We start from the raw sequence: 19,676 nt of genomic DNA, 5'->3' as shown, positions 1-19,676 counted from the left end.
AATGCTCATTGTAGCAAATCATCCACGAGCATACTTTGAATCTATTCCTCCATTTCTTCCTGTCTACCTCCTTTATCCAAACAGTAGCTAGGTAAGAAAAGGAGTATGACATTAAAGTAAAGGTCAGGATTAAGAAATATGAAATTATTAAGGGTTCATTTCCCACCCTCCCCCCCTTTCTTTGCATGCCCTCAGTTTGGCAGGACAATATTGAGAAACTTCCACAGGAAAAAAAGCAAATTTGAAATATATGGGACTGGCTTCAGTTTTTCATCTGAAGGAAGCAAATAGGGCTCTATTTTCAAGTCTCCTGAAGACATTTGCCAACCACACACAGCTCAATATTGTAATGTGATTTTTCTCCTTGGTCTCTCTCTCAGAACAGTTCTTTCTTGACTACAAAATCTTATCTGCATGATTATATAATCATCTTTGAATACTATCTTTCTTCTGAGAAGCAAATAAAATATCAACAAGACTTGTGATATAAACAATCCCACTTTGAACCTTCTATGAACAAATAGATATGAAACAGCATGCTTCTCTGTTGTTTTGTTTTCTAAATTCCTTGATCTTTCAATAGCTTTTCACAAAAGAATTAATTCTCAGAGCACAATCACTGAACTCAGCAAAATGAAAGCAATTCAGAAGGTTGTCATTGTTACTAGTATGCAAATCCTACCCATTGTTTTATTCATCCTTAATTTAATAGTCTAAAAGCAAAAACAGCCATTTTTCTCCCCCTTTTATACAAAAAAAAACTACTTAAAAATAATATATATGAATATATGAGTTTATTTTTAAGGATACCATGGTAAAATGAGAACAAGCTAGATTTAGCTTTCAGTTGCTAGGATCCCAGGTGGTACACTTCTGCTAATAATTGGATTTAGCCAGGTCACCACTTAGAGTCCAAATGGCATCATCAATAAAATTATGGACGTGGACTAAAAGAATGGTTTTAAAATTTTGTTTTAGCAGCAGATTCTTTCATTCAAACAATCTTAGCCTGTATAACTAGATCTATAAAACATACAAAAGTGAATGTTATCGTTTAGGGTTCTTGGAGCTGCCTGGATTCCTGTGAATAGTTTCAAATAATGGTTTTCAATGAATGGTCTCTGAGGTCCTTTCCATTTCGAATATACTTGATAGGAAAGGAGGTTTTATGACTTTCTTCAAGTTTTACTCCACTTTCACACTGCATTCATTCTTTTAAATTTCAGGCTTCTCGATAATCCATTAAGGATTCTTAATTGACTCATCTTTGCATTCCTTAACGCGCTTAGCTGAAGAGCTTACAAAGAATAAATATTTTCTGAGTAAATAAAATTTTTAGGATACTATGGGGTTTATAAAAATAATTTGCTTCCACATTCAAGTTTGAAACCAAAGGAATTTTTTCTTTAAAGAAAGTCATACAAAGTTTATAAATTTTCTCAGATTTATAAGAGAAATAGTTTAGTATCTATATATAGACAACAGAGGAGTAGAATAAGAGTAAATATTCTATCAATATACCTCAAAAAAGAGATATGACTTTTGAAGGGTGATACCAGAAAATCTTTTTTATATTATTTATCTAAAAATGCATATTACATTAAAGGCATCTATGTAAATAACTTATTTTAAATAGTATAAGGTATTTATTTAGAATAGTGTGGGCAGCTCATTGAGACAGTCCATTTGCATTACACCCATGGAAAAACAGGACTCAACAGGAGGCATTCTTTCTCTTTTTCTTTTTTAACTTTTTTAATGTTTATTTTTTAGAGAAAGAGAGAGAGAGAGCATGAGTTAGGAAGGGGCAGAGAGAGAGGGAGACACAGAATCTGAAGCAAGCTCCAGGTTCTGAGCTGTCAGCACAGAACCTGACGCAGGGCTTGAACTCAAGAACCACAAGATCATGACCCGAGCCGAAGTCAGACGCTTAACCGACTGAGCCACCCAGGTGCCGCAAGCATTATTCTTATTTTATAGATATAAATATTGAGACAAAGAGTGAGTAATAGAAAAATACAGAACATTATGCTCCAAGTAACTTCTTACATTTTGGTGGGATAAGTAAACTCATTGTTTCCCATAGATTCTTGTGATGGGTCTTAAAATTGTACCACACAGGGGAATGTAAGTATTTCCTCATAAATAGGATGATATGCCTCAATTTTACTAACTTGCTTTACCTGCTGACCTGCAAAGTAAATGCACATAAGTCTGCCAAATCCTAATTTGTGAGATTTCCTTTTAGCGATAGTTTTAGGGGTGCCTAGGTGGCTCAGTGGGTTAAACATCAGACTCTTTATTTAGGCTCAGCTTATGATCCCAGAGTCACAGGATTGAGCCCTGACAGTGTGGAGCCTGCTTGGGATTCTCTCTCCTCTTCTCTCTGTGCCCACCTCCCCTCAAAATAAATACACATTAAAAAAAAAGAAATAGTTTTAATTTCAGTGAATAACAGTTATTAAACAACTAATAATACCAAGCATTTACTATTACCTAGCACATAATATTTGACAAACTGTAATTAACACTTTTGTTGCTTTGCACACTTTATATGTATTACCTCATTTAATCCTCACAAAAAGATATCATTTATGCCCACATTATACAGACAAAAAATTAAGGCATGGAGAAGTTAGGTAACTTGTCCAAAGTCACAGAGCTGGTGAATAACAGAATAATAGTTCTTTAAGGCATGGATGGCTGCAGGTACCACACTTTCAACCATTATGTCACAATGCCTCTCATTAGGCAACAGTGCCTTTTAAAATATTAATCCAAAGACAATGCCTTAATATAATAAAAATTTTTCCTTTAGTCTTTCTGTTTCCTAATTATCCTCTGCTAAGAGACTAAATTTTTCTGCATATATTAACTACAGACTTCTGTCCTATGTTTACCAGTTGTAGGTAATGCAATTTACATGTTCCAGTTGCGCCATTTGAGACTTTACCATGGCAAAGAATGGATATTATTCAACAGTTTTCTGGTACCAACAAACCTCAGCATTTGCTCCTCTTAAGAGGCATCTGTCTTCATCAGGGTTCTTTAGGTTCAAGATTCTTATCGGTCCTATCAAGGCAATTATGTGAAATACTATTCTTAATGTTGAATTTGTCTTCATAAAAGTTTCCTTGAATAATTAAAGAATACTCATAATATAAGGTCAATTGACAATTAGGTTGAAGAATAAATTTCTTATATAAATACAATCTGTGAATCTGAAGAATGTTAGTTGCTCTTTCTTACATAGATATAGCCACGACTAGAAAATTGAGCAGTTTCTGTTTTTTCAATAAAATGAAAAAGCTGTACACTTTTTAAAATTTTAATACATTGATATTGTATTAAATTATCCAGTCCTAGGAAAGGATAATTTACTGTTGGCCTTGAGCCTCACAATCCTTTTATGTATGGTAATTAGCCACAAAACATGTCAGAGTAACCTACGTATGTTTTGATTAAGAGAACACAGAATGCCATCAAGTAATGGGCATTGACTGACTTGTGACCAGAAAATCTGGCACTGACGATAGTTGTATTACTTTAGTGTAGAGCGATGATAGGACTTCAAATACAATGTAAATTTTAGCATTTATTTGATTGGCTATTATGATAAAAACGGGTACTATGGAAAAGCACACATGTACTGATGTTTCTGTTAGCATGTAATGACACACCATGAAGCTGCTGGAAACAAGAAAATACAGAAATAGCATGAAAAAGACACTGCTTGTACTGTCTCCATTGTCCAAATGTCAAAACAGCTCCCGGGAACCCTAGGGGTGGTAATAAGTATGAAAGTAGTTCCTACCAGGTTCTTCCTTAAAGGAGATTCTTGAACACTGCTGGGTTCTGACTCTAGCCCATATGGGCTTGGAAAAGTCAGAGAAAATGTTGGCTGCACTTTTTCAGGCCTATTTGCATATGTTCTTTAGTATGCAGGATGTCTCTATATAATTTAATTGTTGGGTTTTTTGCCTCTATTAATACATATGCAAATGACTCACACTTGCAGCTGTGCTGTATTAATCATATGTGTGCTTCTGTCTGTCTGCCCTGCAGGCTCAGGGTCGAAGGGAGACGCAAAGAGGGAATTCACTCTTCTAACCTGCAAGAAATCTCACTCATGCAGACAGAAGTCCAACAGCAAACAGCGCACCAGGGTTGCAACTGAAATGAGGAGCAGTAGAGCATTTTTCACCCTGTATGAACATGACAAGGACCTAAAAGTTACGCTGAATAGTACAGTGTGTAGGTAGGTAAAGAGAAAAACCATCCTTGTAAGCAATTCTTTCAATAAGAAGGTAAAATTCCTCACATCCAGACCTCTCCATATGGTTATTTCTCCCTTATTGATTTTCTGGGTGTGCCTCTTGGTCAGATACATAAAGCCATGCTCAGTCACTTACAGTGCTGTGGGAAATATGAAGCATTTATCTGTGTCCTGTCATAATTATTGACCTCCTTCGGAGACTGGCAGGAGGTTGATAAAAAGATGAACTTCAGTTTTTTATCCATGTCTGCCTTGATGTTACTGTCTGTCACACAGAAGCTTAAGCCATTTCCACTAGGACTTGCATGTACCTTTGATAGCTATGAAAAAAGACTGATTTCCGTTGATATTTTGTATGTTTCATTCTCTAACGTGATCACGTGACACCTCTCATTTTCTCAACCCCAGAGAATGCATGTTAGTGATGATACCAGTTACTGGAATGATAGCCCGTGAGATTTCAATTATGGCAACTTGTAATTTTGAGGCTTTATTCCAAAAATACCATTATGAATTTAAAAAATGATCCTACTGAATTCATTAAAAAGTTTCACTAATTCAGTAAAAAATCTTGAATGAATGCTACTTGCTTATTTTGAGTAAAATATGACAATCCAAGGATAATCTCAATGTTTTTTCCTTTGCTTATCACTATTAATCATTGGTTGGAGTCAACATTTTTGGCTTCCTATAGGTAGAACAGGTGGCAACCATCTTTTGGCCAACACAAATACGGTATTTATAAAGTGAGAAATAAATGGATAAATATTGCCTTCTAATTTCAAATCATAGAAGCCTAGCTAAAAAATAGAAATAGTACACTACATTATAACTATTACTGTTAAAAAATTCATGATGTCCATTAAGTAAAATGCAAATTAATGACAATGAATATGAGGAATGAATGTCAGATGCACTGTTGCCATTATTTGGTTTTATTAATTAGAAATAGATGATTCGCTTAGCTGATTTTAACCAGTCCAAACATCCAAAAGATTCAAAGTGTAACTTTATTTGGCTTAAATAATTATCCTCACTTTTTGAAACTGAAGTGAAGCTATATTAGTTTTCTGCATACATGAACCACCTCCTCCCCCCCACCTCCGAAAAGAGACAATATCAGGAAGATAAATACCAAAAGCATCATTGGCTCTTGAAAGAAAAATACAGGTAGTTTGAAGAGGAAGAGGAAAGAAAAAAAAAGAGAGAGAAAGAAAGGGAGGGAGAAACATAAAAGGGTAAACCCAGAATATGATATTGTTAATTAGATAGTTACTATTTTGATAATACACTCTTCTATTATCTGGAAATCACTTACTTTAGTTTTGTGTGACAAGGTGCGCCATATTGAGTCAAAGTACCTCCAGCAGTTCATATTCTTATGTATGTCTGTACACACATTGACAAACCATACAAGAATAATCCAATGTTAAGTTGTTTGGTCTGTTTTTGTGTGTATAAATTCTAATTACTTTAAAGGAATAACATAAATTGCAGGAAATGCTAAAACACATTCTCTTTGTAGCAGACCATGGCTATGATGAGATAAAGGGAAGAAAGAGCAGGAGAGATAGAGTTAGGGATTTCTCATATACTGAGAATCTCCTAATAGGGGCTGAAAAATATAAAGTTCCCAGGTCTTTAAATTAATAACATTTGTTCCAGAAATTAATGACATACTGCCTTGTTATATTATTAAAATGATTATTACCCTTAACTCATGATAGCTTCTTTCATTTCGTAAATATATATTGAGTACCAGCTATTTTCTAGGTATTAATCTGAGCACTTGAGATACATTATTGAACAACAATAACGAAAATAACAGTCCCTGCTCTGGTGAAGCTTACGGAGTATTTGGAACAGACAATAAATAAGGAACATAATACGTAACTTATATAGGATGTTTGAAGATAACAAGTGCTATAGGAAAAAAAAAGAATAAGGGAAATAGAAGATGTTGTATATCTGGCAGGGTTATTTTGTGATTGAAACAGGTTAGTTAGGGTAGGTGTCTTAGAGAGATGACATTAGAGCAGATTCTTGAATGAGGTGAGAGAATGAGCCTTCCAGGCAGAGGGAAGAGCATTTCAGGTAGAGGGACAGCTAATATAAAACTCTAAGGTGGAAGCTAGGAGCATGCCTTGGCATGTCAAGGGACAGCAAAGCCCTTAGTGTAGTTGGAGCAGATTGAATAAGGTAGTATGGAGCAAAACTGTCATAAAAATATTTTTTTAAATACAAGTAAAGAAAATACTGTAGTGCTAACCATGGTGCTAGGCATGTAGTGTTCTCCTAAGGTTATTTCATGAAAAGGGAATAAGTTTTTTTTTTATTATAAAATTTCAATATATATCTTACTGAATTCAAACTACTAGTTTTTTTTTTTCTTCCATGAGCCAATGACACCTTTGGTGTTTGTAATTTGGCTATTGTCTTTTTTAAAGGATGAAAATTAATTTATATTGAAAACTAATCATTACTATTCAGCTTAATTCCAATATCATAAAGCAGAATAGCTCTTTGAGCAAGATAGATACCTAACTTATTATGATGTTAAGATTCATTTTTCACCCTTTCATATAATAGATACTGAGTTCATAAAATATTTCAAACACTCGGTTAATGTAAATGATGATGAGTCACTGTCTTCATAGATTTTGCCATCTGGTAGAAGCCAGAAAGTAGAATTTAAACTTTTTCTACAAGTGTTATGAGAGGGGAAATACAGTGTGCTCTTGAAGCACATAAGAGCTACATTAATCTAGACCTGGGGACAAGGAAATATTTCTTTAGAAAGTGATGTTCTATCTTGCAATCTGAGTGAAATAGGAGTTGGCTTGGTAAAGGTGTGGGGTAATGGGGTTCCAGGAAGAGGAAATACCACATGTAAAGATCCAGAGAATTTGAAAACAAGTAAGAGAAGGACATGATCAGATTTTCTAAAATCAGAAAGATTATTCTGATCGAGTAGAGAGAGCATTGGAGGGGGTAAGATGAAGACAGAAGACCAGTGCAGGAGCTATTGTGGTAAATTAGGCAACAAATGAGGGGAGCCTGACCAGAAGGGTAATAATAGGCAAGATGGAAAAAAAATGGATGGATCTTGCTGTATTTATTAGGTGGAATGCATAGGCAATGAATGAACAGATGTAGAGGAAGAGGAGACAAGGATAACTCTCATGTTTCCAGATTGAGCAAAGATGGAGTGGAGCCATTTGCTAGGACCAGAGAATGAGCAGGTCTCGGGGCAAGAAAGAGAACTGGTAAGTTACATTTGGTATTCATCTTATACTGTCTGTAAACACCTATATATTTCCTCTTGACAGTCAAAAATAGTTGTCTATATGGATCTGAGGCTCGGGAAAGACTTTAAAGGCAGAAGAAACAGAATGATATCTCACTGTAAAATAAATAAATAAAATAGTCCCTTGGCACAACATGTTAATTACATAATCCAGATTAAGCCACTTTTTTCTCTATAAAAAATAAATGCATCACAATGCTTAGACTATTTCAACTGCTCCTAAAGTATATAGTAAGGTGATTTTAAAATATAAGGTGTATTTTATTGCATGGCTAGAACTTCATTATTTTATCCAGGAACATGAAATAATATTTAAGTAATAAAAAGTGGCTACATTTAAAACATGTCCTCTTGCTCATCTTTTAAAATAACTGTACTCTTCTTCATTCTTTCTTTAAGGAAGATCCTGGATTTGTGGTTCTACTCTATGTCATCCAAGTATGAACAATGACAGGCAAAGATTGTTTCAAAAGAAAACACAAATGGTAGGCAAAGTCAATCATGAGTAGGAATACATTTATAGGGCCCTTCTTAGATCTAGATGTTCAAAATGAGAGGCTTCAATTAACATATAACTGTGTAAAGAGGGATGAAATTGACATGCAGTCTGAAATAGACAACTGCCCTTATGAATCGGGCTACTTCTTTCAGCAGTGTGATGCATAGAGAGTATTTGTAGAAGTGCCAATTCATCAGCATTTTTGTCATAACTTGGTTAGCAGGTTACTGAGTTAGCAAATGTCACGAGTTTGAAATGTGTTTGCATTTGAGTAGCATTTTTAAATCATGAGTAAAAAATTTGCATGTGTGTTTATGTGTATGTGTTTATTTTTTTAAATTTTACTCATTTATTTTTGAGAGAGGAAGAGAGAAGAGGGGGAGAAAGCACGAGTGGGGGAGGGGAAGAGAAAGGGGGATGAGAGAATCTCAAGCTGGCTCCACACTGTCAGTGCAGAGCCTGAGGAGGGGCTCGAACTCATGAACAGCAAGATCCCGACCTGACCAAAAGTCGGATGCTTAACCAACGGAGCTACCCAGGTCCTCCTGTATGTGTTTTACTAGTAGCTAGTGGCTTACCACAAAAGAGTTTTGGATTATTAATTTTCCTGTTATACCACAGTATTGGTTTACTGAGATCCTAACTAAAACTCATATATGTTAACGGGTACAATGTCACTTATATAAAAAAGATCTTTATTCTACTTATAGATTAAATTATAGTGAAAGCAAGAGCAAATACATTTGGTGTCTTTTCCTTGTTCTGAAAATGATTTTTTTAGATCTTGATATTTTAGGGGAATCTGATGTATTATAAGGATGGAAATAAAAGAATTTCAAATATTTTAATACCATCTCTGTAGGAAGAGAAGTTTGGATTGTTGCCTAACAAAGCTACTTTCTACTAGAATCCTACAGTGAAACATACTTGCCCCGGCTTCCACTTACCATTAACCCAAGGGTGAAAGGAGACAAGAATGTCTAACTTACTTTTAAAATGGACATCAGAAATCTCCAAAACTCTTATTTCTACATTCAAATATATTTCCAGATATGCTTCCCTCTTCCTTTAATTTCACTACTCTTTTTAAGTTTTACTGATTACAACCACTTTCCCATATTGTCATTATTTCCGGATGCCATTTCAGAGGATAACAAGTGTTATGCTACTTTTATTGTCTCCTTGGCTCTAACACTTCCCAAGATACTTCCAGCTCAAAGAAACACTTACTCACACTGTAGCTTTTTGTGGAAAAGGTAGATTAGGAATGACTGTTATTAACCTCTGTAGAACACAGTATGTCTCAGCTCCTCCTGTGTACTTCCTGTGAGATTCAACTGATTTTTCAGAAACCCGTCAGGTCTTCTGACAATCCCCAGTGCTGGGCAGATATATTTGTCTCTTAAGGCTACAATATAAAACTCTATTCTTCCTTATAGGTTAAGATCATCTATCATGACAATGCATTTTTGTGCATACAAGTTAAGTTTATTAAGCACAACTGGTATATATCTGGGTTTACAGATATACTGTGTCTCTCAGGCAAAGGAAAATACACAATTCTCACAGGGGTGATTGATTCTATTATTAGATGGTTTGTTATCCTCATTAATTGCATAACTATGAAGTCCATAACAACAGAAGCTAGGGAAGATTTTGAGGGATGCTGATTCAAAGATTTAAATAGTTAATGAAAGATATCTTTAATATAATATTACTGATATTCTTTTCAACTCCGGAGACAAAATTTCTAAAATCACTTGGACATCTGGTAAAGTTATCACTGACATTCTTGAATATATGGGAATATGTATTCTTCAGGGCTAAAAAGGTCTTAATTGGAATGCCTGGATAAAGTTATGCTCATTTAGGCGCTCGCTTATTTGGTTTATTTCTCTTTGCTTGCCCAACTGAGTTGGCATTAGCAGGAGAATAAAAAGACCTACAGAGTCAGAAATATTGGGTGTCTTGAACATTTTTTAAAATGTAATTTCTGTTAAGTTGCCTTGATTCATAAGTATCTGTGTGAATGTCTTTGACAGTTTTGTTCTTTTTATCTTGATGAGGACCAGTCTGTGATGAAACTATGTTACACAGTAATCAAAGCAACACCTGAGACCGTTGTGTTAAATCATACCAGGCGATAAAAATGTATAATAAGCTCTCTTTAGTACAGAAAACAGGGGCCACAAATTAAAAGAGTCAACCACTCAACTTTTGGTTGAGAATCAGTGCAAGGGAAGTCAAAAACAAAAAAAGAGTGAGACAAATATCACTAGTCAGCCTTATTTTGCTTTAACACGATAATAGCTGTTTTCCCTGTTTACTTAACCTTTGTCTCTTCTGCATTGTTTCCCGACTTACCTGCAGTTGGAGCGGGCCTAAGCCTGGTGCTGCTGCAGCGGCAGCTGCCATGGTAGTTGGGATCAGCTGAACAGGGTAAGGGTCACCTAAGTAAGAGAAGAATAGAGGTGTCAGCACCTTTTATCTACTCTCCACCTGCAAATTAAACTCCTGCATTCACTCTTTCCAAAAGCCTTCCTTTGTGTGCCTTGCTGGGGCCTAATGAAAAGCTCTATTGTGCAGCCTTTTACTAACACTCTTTTCACAATTCTGGCTGAGAGAGGAATGTGAATAAAAGGCACAAGCAATTAAGGCGGAAACCTCATCCTTTTTTCATGATGTATTTAGGAAAATGGGAGGAAAAAGTGTGCATTGATCAGAAGGCTGCACTTTATAACACACACACACACACACACGCACAGACACACACACACAAACACACACACACACACACACCCCTAACAGTCTTGACATGAGCCTACCAACCCTCAGCAAATTTAAAATGTTACCATAAGAGAAACTTAACTAAATTTAATTCCATTTTAACAAACTCAACTCTAAAGATGTAAGCCAAATAGCTTACCTTTTGAATGCAATGTTATTGTCTTAATTCAAATAACCTCTTAAGTAGTGTCTTGTGGATGATTTGAGAATAAAGAAAACATTTTATGCATTGTTTTATATAGAATATTGGTATCCTTATTATCTCAGAGATAAATGTTTATAAAATATATTATAAAGAAAACAGAATATAGATGGTCTCTCCCTGAAGGGTTTTTGTTTGTGGTGATATCTGAAAAACCAAAATCTTAGGAATTCAACATTAAAGTTTTAATACATGTGATCTATAAAGATATAGAGACACACACAAATATATATACATACAACCTAAAAGATTGGAGTATACATTTTTGATGCAATTTTTTTTTCCATTTGGTAAAGAAGTACAATAGACTTTCTGCTTAGAGCCCACTGACATGCTAACAGGCATGTACATTATTGGCATTTGAAATACGAGTGTAGCAAAAAATAAAAAAATAATAATTATAAGAACAATTTTTTTTTCAACGTTTATTTATTTTTGGGGGGACAGAGAGAGACAGAGCATGAACGGGGGAGGGGCAGAGAGAGGGAGACAGAATCGGAAACAGGCTCCAGGCTCTGAGCCATCAGCCCAGAGCCCGACGCGGGGCTCGAACTCACGGACCGCGAGATCGTGACCTGGCTGAAGTCGGACGCTTAACCGACTGCGCCACCCAGGCGCCCCAAGAACAATTTTTTAATATAGAAAAAATCTATTTTTAGTAATCTAATTTGTGAAAATAAAGTTAATATATCCATTCCAAAATATTTGTTGAGTATCTGCTACATATCAAGCACTGCTCTCAACACTAGAAATAGATTTTTAAAGAAGACTGACTTGTAGAGGTGTGTTTACTGGGAATTTAATGAAGCTTAAGCTTTGGGATTCTGCGAAGGGCCTCTGGAAGCATGTTTACAGTATCATATGCTTTCATATTTGTCAGCGTTTTTACTTTGTTGTGATTTCTTTTATAAATGAAAACTCTCATTTTCACTTGAGTGTGTGTATTTTAAATTATGTGTATATAATTAAAATAATAATTATAAATAAATAATTAAATATATATTTTTTAATGTTTATTTACTTTTGAGAGACAGAGCACAAACAGGGGAGGTGCAGAGAGAGACACACACACAGAATCTGAAGCAGGCCCCAGGCTCTGAGCTGTCAGCACAGAGCCAGATGCAGGGGTGAAACTCACAAACTGTGAGATCATGGCCTGAGCTGAAGTTGGATGCTTAACTGACTGAGCCACCCAGGTGCCCCCATAATTACATATATTCTTAAAGAGGACCCCAAAGTTATATTTTTCAGGCTTCAAAATACCTGAATCTACATCTGCTGACTTGGTCTCCCCAGAACTTATAGCTTAATGGGAGAAAAAGGAAAAAGATAATTCAATGATTGGTAGAAAATACACTGACTGTTAAGACAGGGAAGTATGTAACACTATGCACTACACCATAGGTGCCTTAAACCTAGTCTAAGAGATCAAAGATGGCCTCCAGGAAGAAGTTAGGTTTAAGCTGAAATCTGAATGAAGAGAAGGCTAGCCAAACAAAGAAGAAAAAGAAGAGCCTTGCAGAAAGAAAAACCATTTTAATGAAGACTTACAGTCAAATGGGAGTGTCATATCATAGCCCAGTCCCTGCACTGCTTTAGAACACAGGTAAACAAAAAGAGATAAATGGGACCGGAGAGGGAATCAGGGGCCAGATTATGTACAGCATTATAAACAATATTAAAGAATCTAAAAACTGAGAACAAACTGAGGGTTGATGGGGGGTGGGAGGGAGGGGAGGGTGGGTGATGGGTATTGAGGAGAGCACCTTTTGGGATGAGCACTGGGTGTTGTATGGAAACCAATTTGACAATAAATTTCATACATTGAAAAATAAAAAAAAAGAATCTAAACTTCATTCTGTAGGCTAAAGGAAACCATGAATGTAGAAAAAGATGGGTTGAGTAAAATCATCTGGGCTAGAGGTTAGAAGCTATAATCAATAGTAAAAAGATCAGAACTCTCTGTAACACATAATAATGGTCTGTACAAGGGTGGTGATGTTGGGATGGAGAATGATGGAGAAAGTCAAGGGATAAAAAGAGGCAACACAGACACAACTTCATGATTGTTTACATATGAGAGTAAGAGAGGACTCAAGGATGACTCTTGTGGTTTTCACTGAACAGCCAGATTGGAGAGTAGTACTGTTTGTTTGGTTTGCAAACATAAATGAGAAGCAAGATTGCCAGGTTGGGCCTGGTGGGGAAGGGAGAGGCTGCGGGGTATGAATAATTCTATTTTGGACACTTTAAGTTTGAAATTACTATTAGATATCTGAATAGAGATGTTCAGTGAGGCACTTGGTAAACACGTCAGTATTTTAGGGGAAAAAATCATATCAGAAATGTAAATTTGAGAGTGGTCAGCATATATCTGGAATGTAAAGCTATAAGCTTTCAGTAGACTCTTTAGGAGTTAACTGTAGATAAAAAAAATAGGTCCAAGGGTTGGTTGTGGAATATAGTAATATTTATAGTCAGGGAGATAGGCAACTAGCAGAAAAACTAAGGAGAAATATAAATTTAATGTTCCAGAACCCAGGTAAGGAAAGATTTTCAGAAAGAGTGATTTTATTTCAAATGCTGGATTTAGTAATGTGGAAGTCATTGGTGACTCCAACATGGGCAGTTTCAGTGTAGTGGAGGGTGAGAAAGCCTAATTGGAGTGAGTGTGACCAACAGAGGATGATTAAAAGTAGAACTGGAGTCAGGAAGTGTAGACCCTTTCTTTTCAAAATGAAGTTCTTGGAGAATAATAACAGTTATCACCTAGGAATTCGTTAAAAATGTAGAATTTCAAACCCCACACCAAATCTACTTGGACAGGCAGCATCTAAGATGGAACCCCCCAATGACTCTACTTCCTTCCTTGTGTTTACATCCTTGTAATCTCCTACCCTTGAAGAGAAGAAGGCAAAGTGATGCGATATTACTTGTGACATTGGGTTACAAGAAGATTCTGGTTTTGTCTTGTTTATCCTCTCCCTAACCCTACCCTGTCTATCTGTCTTGGACTAAGCAGCTATGTTGAGCTGCCCTAAAAAGAGGCTCACATAGCAAAGGCATGATGTTCTCAGCCAACAGCAAGCAAAGAGATGAGGCCTGCCAACAGCCAAAGGAGAAAGCTTAGAAGCAGATTCTTCCTCCAGTCAAGCCTAGAGATGACTACATAGTCCAGGCCAACACGCTGGTCACAACTATGTGAATGATCCTGAGCCACAGGTTCCCAGCAGGGCTGTGTGCAAATACATGTTTTATTGTTTTAAGCCATTAAGTTTTGGGAGAATTTGTTAAAGCAGCAAGTATATACCTTCTGAATTAGAAATTAAATTTCAACAAGAGTCCCAGGCAGTTTGTACTTATTTGAGAAGCGACGGAACAGACAATTCTAGTGAGGTGTTTTGCAGTAGTTATTGGAGGGCATGTGATCCAGAAAACCTTACTTAAAAGGTATACTTGTAAAACTTATAGAATGCTTGCATGCCCGTAAGAACGATCCAGTAAATATAGGAAAAAAAAAAAACCCTGATGATACAGGGGAGAGAGTGGACCACTGACTGATGTTACATGGATAAGGTTTTATTTACCATTTAGTATTTTTAATATCTAATCTATAAAACACTATCTGAATTTATAAGGGGAAGTTTAGATGTTTAAAAGCTGAATTTGTACTATGCAAACTAGCAAAAATAACAAATATTATAGTATGACTATTAGAATAGGCAACTTAAATACTTAAACTATGTAATTTGTTTCTATTGTTCATTTAATCAATATAATCTTAAAATTAACTACAGCAAAAAGTAGAGGCTGTGATGCCCTTCACAGTGATCATTCATTTTATATAATTTAGTTACCCTGTTGCGAATTAATCAATTAATCAGTACTTACAACATCTACCATGTGACCAGAACTCTGCTAGGTTCTTTGGGAGGCAAAACAAAAGAAACCTTGGTCTCTATCTACTACACATCCATCTTTTCTAATTAAGTGAGAGAATAAAGACGAAAATAAGAGTAAGCTTGGCCTTGAAGATTTGCAGGAAGAGGGGGGATAGATGTTTTGGGTGGGTGAAACACATTAAAACATGTATGACATGCTGAAGGAATGGAGAGAAATCAGTTTACCTGATAGGTGATAGAATAAAGTAGAGGGAAAAGAGACTGAAGGGAAGGAGTTGGGAAACTTAATACCCCACACTGGAGGCTATTTGGATACAACACGGCAATGACTATGAAATAAAGTTTTAGCAAGTATCATAAAAGAAGGTAGGTAGCAGGGGGGCTTTAAAAATGACCCTGGACCTGGGGGCACCTGAGTGGTTCAGTTGGTTAAGCGAATGACTTTGGCTCGTTCATGATCTCGCAGTTTGTGAGTTCAAGACCACGTCGGGCTCTGTGCTGACAGCTTGGAGCCTGGAGCCTGCTTCAGATTCTGTGTGTCTCTCTCTCTCTCTGCCCCTCCCCTCTGTCTCTCTCTCTCTCTCAAAACTAAAACAAACATTAAAAAAAAAATGACCCCAGATCTCGAACCTAGGGACAAAGACTTCCTCATACATTTGGATTGATAGCAAGCACCTGCATAGATATTTTGGGCACTTCTCAATTACTATTATCTAATTGTTAATAACAAATTGAGTGTGATACATGCATATAAAGTTCATTATCAAAATCTAGATTATTCTATAAATTTTAAAAATGCATATATTAGTATTTTATCTTTTATCATTTCATTTTCTAAATTCATTAATGCATATTAATGAATGAATATAGTCAATTTTCCTTTGTATATATGTGGATCTACTTGGATATATATACACACAGTTGCTACTTGAACACAAGGGTGAGAAGTGCCGACTCGCATGCAGTTGAAAATCCAGGTATAACCTTGGACTCCCCAGGGACCTAAGGGCCACTATTAACTGAAAGTCTTACTGATAACATAAATAATCAATTAACACATATTTTATATGTTATATTATTATATACTGCATTCTTACAATAAAGTAAGCTAGAGAAAGGAAAATGTTATTAAGAAAATCATAAGGAAGTGAGAATATTTTTACAGTACTGTATTATATTTATCCGAAAAAATCTGCATATAAGAAGACCTGTGCAGCTCTAACCTGTGTTGTTCAAGGGTCAATTGTACATGCATGAATGAATAACTATCATGTTATACACATCCCATATTGTATGTGTGAGTATAAATGCATGTATATATATATATAAAACATTTATACAAGCTAAATAATTGTATATATGTGTTATAAGCTGAGTTGTGCTCCCTCCTTCCAAATGTATATGTTGAAATCCTAAATGAGGTCACACAGGTGGGCTCTAATTCAACAGGACTGCTATCCTCTAAGTCTCTAAGAAGAGACTAGGATGCAAACAACACAGAGGGACAACCATGTGAGGACAGAGGAGAAGATGGCCATCTATCTACAAGTCAAGGAAAGAAAACTCAGAAGGAAATCTACCCTGTTGACACCTTGATCTTGGACTTCTGGCCTCCATAAATAAATTTCTGTTGCTTAAGCCACTCAGTTTGTCCTATTCTGTTATGGTAGCCTTAGCAAACTAATGTTTGCCATACACAGCCACACATCAATGTATTTGATGTTTAAGTAAATTGGAGAAAACAAAAGACTGGCAGCTGGAGTTAAAGAGACTGTGATAGCTAATATGTGTCTTTAATCATATACAGTTTCCAAGATATAATTATATAGTCATAAACAGGATATCAACTAATTTTCAAAAGTTTGTGTCTAAGGTACCACATTATCACAACCATCTCCTTTTAGCATACAAACATACATAACTTGACGCATGTCTACCTTATTACCAATTTTTCAGACCCAGATATGCAAAACTAGTTTGACTCAAATTTGTCCCAAGTTACTAAGTAAATACAAATACAATAGCTGTGAAGCTGGCCAATATAGCAATTTCACTCTTAATTAAATTCAAAATATATTGCATGCATATGCTGGTGTCCAAAGCAAACACAGAATCTATCAGACTTTAAAAATAAGGTCAAGGGTGGTTCTTAATGGCAAAAGAGTAATTAAGACCTACTGGGGAAAAAAAGATCCTTTATTGAAGTAAATACTGTCATCTATTTGTGCCATCCCTTATTTAACAGGTTTATTTTGTAAATACCTCATGAAGTACTTAGTAAAAATTAAATAATGGAAAATTCTGACTTTTAAAGTTCAACCATGTGTAAGTTATTCAAATTCACTTTCAACTAGTTAAAAGTAATATCTTTTACTCTTTCCTAGGTTTTAACCATTTGAACAGTTTTTCCCTAAGCCTTTCCAAAATTAATTGGCTTCTTATTTCAAAGCCAAGTACGGAAAATTCTAGCTCAAAACATTTTTTTTCAAAAAGTTGAAAAATATGTGAGGTATATTAGTCAATTGTTTTTAGAATACAACCTAGCTTATAGTGTCTATTGATATAAATGATATAGCTAATATTAAATAACCCAATAACCCCTTAGAAAGCATGTTAATTGCAATAGTGTTAAAGTAATGAATATTTAGATAATAATAATCCCTACTGACATTAAGAAGGATTTACCTCTCTGATATATAATAAAGTAAGAGAAACAATATTTCCCAACAAGGTTATCTAGGCTCAGGAAGATTGTCAAAGCAAATATATTCTTACCCCGGGTCAAGGACCTACATCCTTTCATCCACGGATTAGTATAAATGTTCTGGAAAGTTTTATGGCATTATTTTCACTGAAACAAGGAGATGCATTCCTTTATTAGCCCTCCATGGTGTTTTGTTGGTTGGTTGGTTGGTTTGGTTTTCTTGACAAATACCAGATTGCCTTCCCTAGGTGCTGGGAAATACAAAATTTAAAACCCATACCCACACACACACAATCCTAGCCCTAGACAAGTTTCTAATCAAGTGAGAGGGATAAACATATAAGCCAATTGGATGATACAATGAGCAAATCAGAAAGTAGTGTAGAAGGTACTCTGAAAACCTCAAGAAAAGAAGAACTTAACTTGGAAACAGTGTGAAGAAAGGTTATTTGCTAAAATGTCTATTAAAAATAGCTAGGTTCAGGAGCTCCTGGGTGGCTCAGTCATTTAAGCATCTGACTCTTGATTTCAGCTCAGGTCATGATCTCATAGTGGTGGGATTTAGCCCCATATCTGGTTCCATGCCGACAGCACAGAGCCTGCTTGAGATTCTCTCTCACCTTTTCTCTCTGCCCCTCCCCTGCTCATGCTGTCTCTGTTTCTCTCAAAAATAAATAAACTTAAAAAAATGTTTAAAAATAGCTAGTTTCACTAAGGCATTGCCTTTCAGGACCATTTTATCACCTACTTTCCATGTCTTCTACTTGCTAGAGTCCCACAGTAAGCTTCCACCATTTAGTATAACCAAAATTGCTCTAATTCACCATTTTCTCAGATAGTACTTAAAACATTCTGCTTTTACCACTCTAACTTCCAGGTGGACAGAGCTCTGTAGGAATCTAACGAAAGAATGACATTAAAAAGGACACTATGGATAGAACTTTTGAAGAAAATTGCTTTCTTTCATCTTAGGGAACCATAGATTAATCAGTGGGTTCCTCTGGCTTGGAAGGAGCCCTCTGCCATTGATCAGGCAGTGCGAACAATAACCACCATCTTTTACTGACCCCTACTTTCGAGGATATTTAAATACTCTCACTGTGTCTGATGCGGTAAGGGAAGGGTAAGCTATGCAGCTAAAAAGGAGGTAGAACACATATCTTATAGAATCTTGTGTTTTACTTCAAAGGCAATGTTAAGTCACTGAAAGATTTTAAGCAGGAGAGTGACATAGTCTGATTTGTGTTTTAGATCAATTTTGTGTCAAGGGATAGAATCGATTGAAAGAGGGAGAGACTGGAGACAGACTTGTTAAATACTACTGCAATAAATCAAGCGGGAAATGATAGTGGCCTAAACTAAGCATAAGGGAAGGAGATCTGGGAGACATATTTGATGACCAATTTGATGGGAGAAAAGAGAGACAGGAGCAAAAAAAAAAAAAAAAAAAGTTATACTTTGGGCTTTTATTTTAGTAAATTATTTAAAGAATGAATCATTCTTACCCAAGTAGTTATTCAATTGCTCCAACATCCTGTTTCAATAATTCATTTTTTCCTACTAATTTGGAATGTGAGCAACTAGTATTTGTTGAATCTTAGCACTGTTAAAATTATATATATATATATGTATATATATATATATATATATATATATATATATACATCCACATACATATTTACGTGTGTGTATAAAATCTCACTTAATCTTCACAACAACTCAGTAGGGTAGATATAATTATTCTTATTCTACAAAAAAAAAGTCCAGGACTTTACAGTAAGTACTATAAACATTAGTACTTGAGTAAAAACAAAACAAAAAACAAAAAAAAAAAAAAAAAAAAAACAAAACAAACAACAAAAAAACAAACCCCAAATGTATTATTTTAGAAAACACAGACTATTTTTAGAAAAAAAGTATTATTTTAGAAGACATCATAGACTATTTTTAGAACACTATGCAAACACAGACTTCAGTTTTCTTTTTTTTTTTTTTTTTT

The 19,676-nt window shown here is 35.4% G+C and overlaps 1 protein-coding gene across 16 annotated transcripts in view; it reads right to left on the bottom strand.

Annotated features, from left to right (window-relative positions):
* Nucleotides 1-19,676, bottom strand: part of SOX5 (SRY-box transcription factor 5) — a 1,021,040-nt gene that overhangs the window by 94,198 nt on the left and 907,166 nt on the right. For all 16 annotated transcript variants that reach the window (XM_040488995.1, XM_040488992.1, XM_040488993.1 and 13 more), the window contains one exon: nucleotides 10,447-10,532. In XM_040488995.1, coding sequence (XP_040344929.1) covers nucleotides 10,447-10,532 — 86 coding nt within the window. The remainder of the gene's footprint in view (nucleotides 1-10,446; nucleotides 10,533-19,676) is intronic.

The sequence above is a fragment of the Herpailurus yagouaroundi genome, unplaced genomic scaffold (assembly GCF_014898765.1).
Source record: "Herpailurus yagouaroundi ecotype Mexico unplaced genomic scaffold, PumYag 166, whole genome shotgun sequence".
NCBI classification, from domain to species: Eukaryota; Metazoa; Chordata; class Mammalia; order Carnivora; family Felidae; genus Herpailurus; species Herpailurus yagouaroundi.
This window is presented reverse-complemented; position numbering and strand designations above follow the sequence as displayed.